The sequence below is a fragment of the Cryptomeria japonica genome, chromosome 8 (genome assembly GCF_030272615.1).
Source record: "Cryptomeria japonica chromosome 8, Sugi_1.0, whole genome shotgun sequence".
Classification (NCBI taxonomy): domain Eukaryota; kingdom Viridiplantae; phylum Streptophyta; class Pinopsida; order Cupressales; family Cupressaceae; genus Cryptomeria; species Cryptomeria japonica.
The window spans coordinates 608,841,484-608,847,483 of NC_081412.1; the positions used below are offsets into that span (position 1 = coordinate 608,841,484).

General features: G+C 34.0%; 1 protein-coding gene across 3 annotated transcripts in view; it reads right to left on the minus strand.

Annotated features, from left to right (window-relative positions):
- LOC131071759 (histone deacetylase 19) overlaps positions 1 to 2,887 on the minus strand; it is a 62,192-nt gene extending 59,305 nt beyond the window's left edge. For 2 of the 3 annotated variants that reach the window (XM_058007710.2, XM_058007712.2), the window contains exons 1-2: positions 2,728 to 2,887; positions 938 to 1,516 (exon numbers count right to left, since the gene is read on the minus strand). In XM_058007710.2, coding sequence (XP_057863693.2) covers positions 938 to 1,465 — 528 coding nt within the window. In that variant the 5' untranslated portion in view covers positions 1,466 to 1,516; positions 2,728 to 2,887. The other variant, XM_059209638.1, reaches the window with a different exon arrangement.
- Positions 2,888 to 6,000: the final 3,113 nt, after the last annotated feature.

A 6,000-nucleotide genomic window follows, 5' to 3' on the forward strand; every position in this document is an offset into this window, starting at 1 on the left:
GCAATAGTGTAGAGAAACTAAATGTGATTGAAGCTATCTTAGGTTCTGAGGGCATAGATGACAGTGCTATTGTCTGCTCTCAGAGCTCAATAATGGATATTTTCTTAGGCAAACCAAAGATGGTGGTGGTTGACAAAGCTATGGAGAAAAGTTATTTAATTTCTGGTAAAGACCCTGATGGTGTCGGATATTCAAGACATGGGCGATGAGGGTTTTCTAGAGAAGCCTTCAGCGGCAGTTAACAAGGATAATGAGCCTGTGAAGATGACAGAGGTAGCTATTAGAGCCATGGATGTGATTATGCAAGATTTAATAGTGGATATGCAGAAGCCTGAGAAGCTATGTCAGGATCTGCAACTGGTATTTAAGCACATGGTGGTCTCACAGCATAACGGTTTGATGAAGCTGACAAGAGGATATACTATGTCCCTCTCAGCGAATTGCTTCATGCTGTTTGACTGGTGGAGTTGATTCAGGGTTTCATATTTTATGGTTCAGAGGCAGCAGTGGGTCCTTTCATGCTCAGTATTGAGCTGGTTACAATGTCTGATAGCGGTGTTTATAATATACTCCAGATCGATGGTGACAGCTCCTCTGGCAAATCGAATGGTGCATTGGACTGTCTCACTTGCCCTAGCTTTTGCTTGCAGAGATTTGATGTTTAGCTTTTGTGGGTTTTGTCCTGTTCTTCTGGGTTTGATGGTTTCTGCTGCCGGTAGTTATAGGTGTTATGCTTTGTTGTGGTTCTATTAGCATGTATGTTTCTTGTATCTCTGTTTAAAGGCCGGTTCTGCTGTTCTGTAGCTGTTGCAAATCTATATGTTACTGTTTTATGTGAGAGGCCCCCTTAATAGAACCACATAAATTATCTACAACAGAAAATGAAATTTTAGAAAATAGAAAATAATGCAGATAGAGAATACGTTTGGTTACACACCTTGTGATATTTCAGTAGCTCCAGGATGGACAGAACTATGTCATTTACATAACAAAATCCAGATGCCTCACACTTTTTAGCATGATGAAGACCACCAGCCCAGTTTATTGCAATGTCACATTGTTTGTGATTAAGTTTGACAGCACCACCAACAGAACCACCAGCATATGTTTGGCAAAATTGATACAACCCATCAAATACAGGGCAGTCATCTCCAACATTAAACCTTTTCAATAACTTCAACTGATCCTGCGTTGTCTCTGGAGTTATTCCTTTCAAAAATGATACATAGTCATCTGCATGAAACCGACAGAGATCTCTATCTCTAGCAGGGTACGGCTTAAGAACTTGCATTTCCTTATGCAAACCATAGTGAACAAGAAGAGCATGTGTCATTCGTATCCGGTGAGGCTTCATTGGATGACCTTGTCCATAGTAGTAGTTTCCAACATCTGGGTCATAAAAATATGAGACTTTCCTCTTAGTCCCATCTGTTCCACAAATAAGGGAATTGCCTCCGGTCTCCATTGGAGCGTCTCTTCTTCTTAAACATCCAATAATTCCTTGTAACGTGAACAACTGCCAAATCAATACACAAAAAGATTCAGGGATAAAGGAAAACTTTATTGGCTAATCTTGGCTTAAAACTATATGCTCTATATATCAAATGGCAGAATATAATGTCCAATGGGGGATCAGCTGTTCTTCTTAAACATTTACAAACATTTGTATCATAAAAACTGTCAAAACAATCCAAGAAAAGATTCAAATAAGAGAAAACTTGAAGGCGAATCATTTTCAAAAACTGCTTAATCTCTGCCATATATTAGAAATTTAGAATACAATATTTATGTCCAGCTGAACGAGTTTCAAGCTCTAGGCACAGATCCTCATTAGCCCCTGCTAGCCATGATCCCTGTATTAATGAAGCAATGAAGGCTAGTCCTAGTAAATGCAAATCCCAAGTTAGATATTGTACAGTATTCTGAACATGATAGTGTTTTTCTTTAATTAAATAAGCAGAATGTGAATTACCAATTTTGAGAGATTTAAAAAAGCAGAGATTTGAAAAAGCAGATAATATTTATATTACTTATTTTGTGGAATGGAAAGATTTAACAACCGTTCCACGCATTAAAAAATATGATATATTTTAACGATTTCCGTTTAAAGGAAAAAAGGAGAACAATCTAATCGCATACAAATGCATCATCGTTTTACTTTTGGGTATTCAAATAATAATCCAAATCACCCATTTCAGTTACTCTACATGAACTGAGCCTAGGAAGATTTTTGGGATGTTAGTGACTGTTCTATGTTTTACCATTTGAAAAAATAAAAGAGTTACTGAAGAGATTATAAATTATTCAAAATAGGAAAGTGCATTCTCTATGACTGTAAGCAATACGGAAACTGTCACTTATGTCTTGAAGCTGCTTAATTCTACCAAAGAGATTTGAAACCCTCTCGGAGAAAAATAAAAGCCTCATAACACCATGGAAGACTAATCAAGAACATTATAAGAATAACTAAAAATAAAGCATAGTTGAATTTTCTGAAAACACCCACCAAAACAATTCATCATGATCCTCCATACAAAATCTGTACACAATTAATTTGTTATATTTATCAGCAACCCCAGAAGCCAAGCTTCTCTATAAAACTGCCCAAAACTGTAAACACCATTAAAAACCCAATATAAACTTTGTAGATTAAGATAATATAAAGAAAATAACACACAGAGTGAGAAAAAGTGAAAGCGAACCAATAGCACACTGAAAAATGCTTACCTGAAGACTTGATCTATGATGTAAGCAGTATCCACAAGAAGAAGATGCAGACAGATCGCTGATCAAATCATTAACTTCTTCCCCATAAATTTTTATATTTATATTGTCTTTCAAAAGATTTCATGGGATACACCATTACCAACAGTACCAACATCAACAACCACTTAAAAAAAAACATCAACAACCACTAATATTACATTTACGTTTGTTCCTTTTAAAAAAAAATAAAAAATTAAAGTAGAGTAAAATAATTTGGTCCCACCTTGTCTCTATTGTAGCTTTCAACTTAGGCATGCATATATTTTTTTATATTAGTTGTAGGAAAAATATGAGTTTATTCCCCCATTGTGAGAAGTAAAAGAAAATAAAAAGGTAAATATGTCGCAATTGAGAAGATTGTTCTCTCTCTCCCTTTTTGTTCTTTTCAAAAACAATAAAGGACTTTAGCTCATACATGGAATGTTGGTCAAGACGTATTATCGTCCAAGGTGAGGGTTTCGAGAAGTATATACATAATTCTAGATGGGGCAACTCATGTGGGGTTTTAAAATAAGAAACTTCTTTTTATGATAAAATTGGAAGTTACCTGGATGGTGGGTGCAAAAAGTTGTGAGGATGATCATTTTCATTTTATTATTTATTTTTAGGAGAGTGAAAAGATAATAACATTTATATAATTATAGAGGCAAGAATCAAATAACTATAATAGATTGGTTGAGATAAAAATAAAGACATATTGAAATGAAATAGGGAGAGGTTAAAGCTTATTTTGAAATCAATGTGATGTAGGCTTTTGATTTTATGATGTTATGGGAAAGAGATAGAAATTGGATAAATAATCATAAGGTAGTGATAACTAAGTCTTGAGAATTTAAGAGCTTAGGAAACAATTATGCTCTTGATCGAGTTAACTAACATAGTTATGTTCTAATGAGCACAACTTAGTCCATTATAAAAAGAAATGTTTGATGTGAATGTATGTTGATCCCCTAATGTATATTTGAGGTAAGGTGTTAAAGAGTATTATTGGGAGCCTACTATATGAGTGTTGAAGTGCAAACTTCCTTGATCTTTTGTCACACTCATAGATTATGTTAACAATAGTAAAAGAGATAAGGGTGGCATGATTGCTAATTTGGAAATGGTCAAATTCAATGTCATTGAGCTAATTTTTTAATGTTATTGAAACCTTATGCAAGCAAATGAGTGATTGTGTTTGAAAAGGTGCCTTTATAGTGTGCTTAGATGATGAATTTTGATTGTAAACCATTAATTGTTGGTGATGTTTAATGCTAGCAAATGAGGATTATTGAATGTATTATAATGTGTTGATATGTTTTTGTGTTTGTTTAATGCTCTATGAATGATATTTCATATTGTGAAAGCAACCTAGAGTAATGTCTTTGTATACACAACCCTAGATTCATAAATTCAAACTTTATGGTGCTCACATCAAAGGGAAATGATCATATCTAAATATTGTCAAGCTTAGAATGAAACAATTTCAATTTTTAAAAAAGGGTATGAAACTTAGTTTGCAGTCCAATTAAAGGAACAAGAATACATGTGGGATTTAGTCCAAGATGCAAAAATTATTGAGAAATAGGTCAAGTGGATTTTGAGCTTTGAAGTATTGTATCTCAAAGCATTGGTTTTAGGCTTGGATATATGAGCATGCCAAAAGGATCTAATCATGTGTTAGAATCGCACATTAAAAGTGACATATAATGAATGGAGAAAAGCGTAAACATATACACTTTTCTTTGAGATGCTCATTAACAAACTTACAAGATTTTTCTTATGACATTGTTGAACATTGTGTTGCCATTGATGTCAAAGGTGCATAAGAGAGATTGTTGAACATTATATGTTGCTAGTGATGGCAAAGACGTATATCATGGCTGTTGACAAATTATCATTATGTTCTCCTTGATTTCAAGGCATCCAAAAGGTTTCTATAATTTTAACTACTTATGACACGACATGTCATGTCAGTACATCTATATTCTGGAAGGATAGTGTCAAGCTACGTTGGATTGATCTCTTACAGAATGTTTATGGTATCATCATAAACTTTTTTCAATTATTTCCAGAGGTCCAAAAGTGTTTGCAATATGTTTCAAAGGTTTGTTTCTCTGAAGTTATATGTGTATTGGCACAGTATTTTGTACCGCATTCTACCACAATTGTTTGTTACGACTTGCAATTTGAAAGATAAGTAAGGCTACACACAAAGATAAATCTATTCATGTTTCAGAGGTGGAGCTCAAGAAGAAGGAGTTATGGTCAATAGTGTGTCCATAGTGCTCATTCATTGACTAGGTTGATGTTCCTAACAAATGCACCAAAGTATTGCAATGTGTGCGGGCTAGAAGAAGTGTGTGAAGCTTGTTTGGGACCAATTGAGCTAGTGTTGAGTAACACACATTGTGTTCCTACTCTTGGTGTAACGTGTTGGCTTTTGGATTGGGCCTATTACACATTTAATTTAAAGTTTATTCATGTGGACAACTTGTGTATGTTGTAAATATGTTATAGGTTGACATAAGAATGTAATTTTCTTTTAAATGCATTTATATTATTGATCTAGGTTCATTCCAAGTAGTAGAAGTTGGTGGAAGTGCCAAAAATTGTACAAATTGTATATTCAATCAGTAGTAGAGAAGATTTGAAGTGTGTGAAACAAGTTGAAGATCCTATACACACAAAGAGAGTGTTCTAATGCAAATCAAATCAAAAAATATCAAGGTCTGCTTAATACATATTTTGCGTCTATTGTTTGTAATTGAGGTTGGCACCTCATTATATGAGTTGGTGCTCAATCCTTGTTTAGGGGATTGGTGTCTCTTATAGGTTGACGCCTGCAAATTCAATTGGGGATTAGTGTCTCCATTTGAGGTTGTACTTCTTGTGGGTTGATATCTACAAAACATTGCAAGTTCTTCATTTACTTTTTGAGGTTGGATTTGAGCAGTAGATCCAAGCAACTACTATCACCATGGTTTTTCCCTTCTAGATTTTCACATAAATTTGGTGTTCTATTCTGTTAATGTGTGCTTATATTTGTATTAATAGTTTGTTGATGGTTTGAGAAGTTATTAATGATAATTATTGTTGAATTAAAGTGTGATTAGCATATACTAATTCACCCCCTCAGTGTGTTTTACTCTTACTTTATCTAATTTCTTGTTTGTAGATCTATAATTCACCTCCCATCACATATTAAGAATATGTTTATAATTTTAATTTTAGCTTTTAATAAATAAAGTTAGA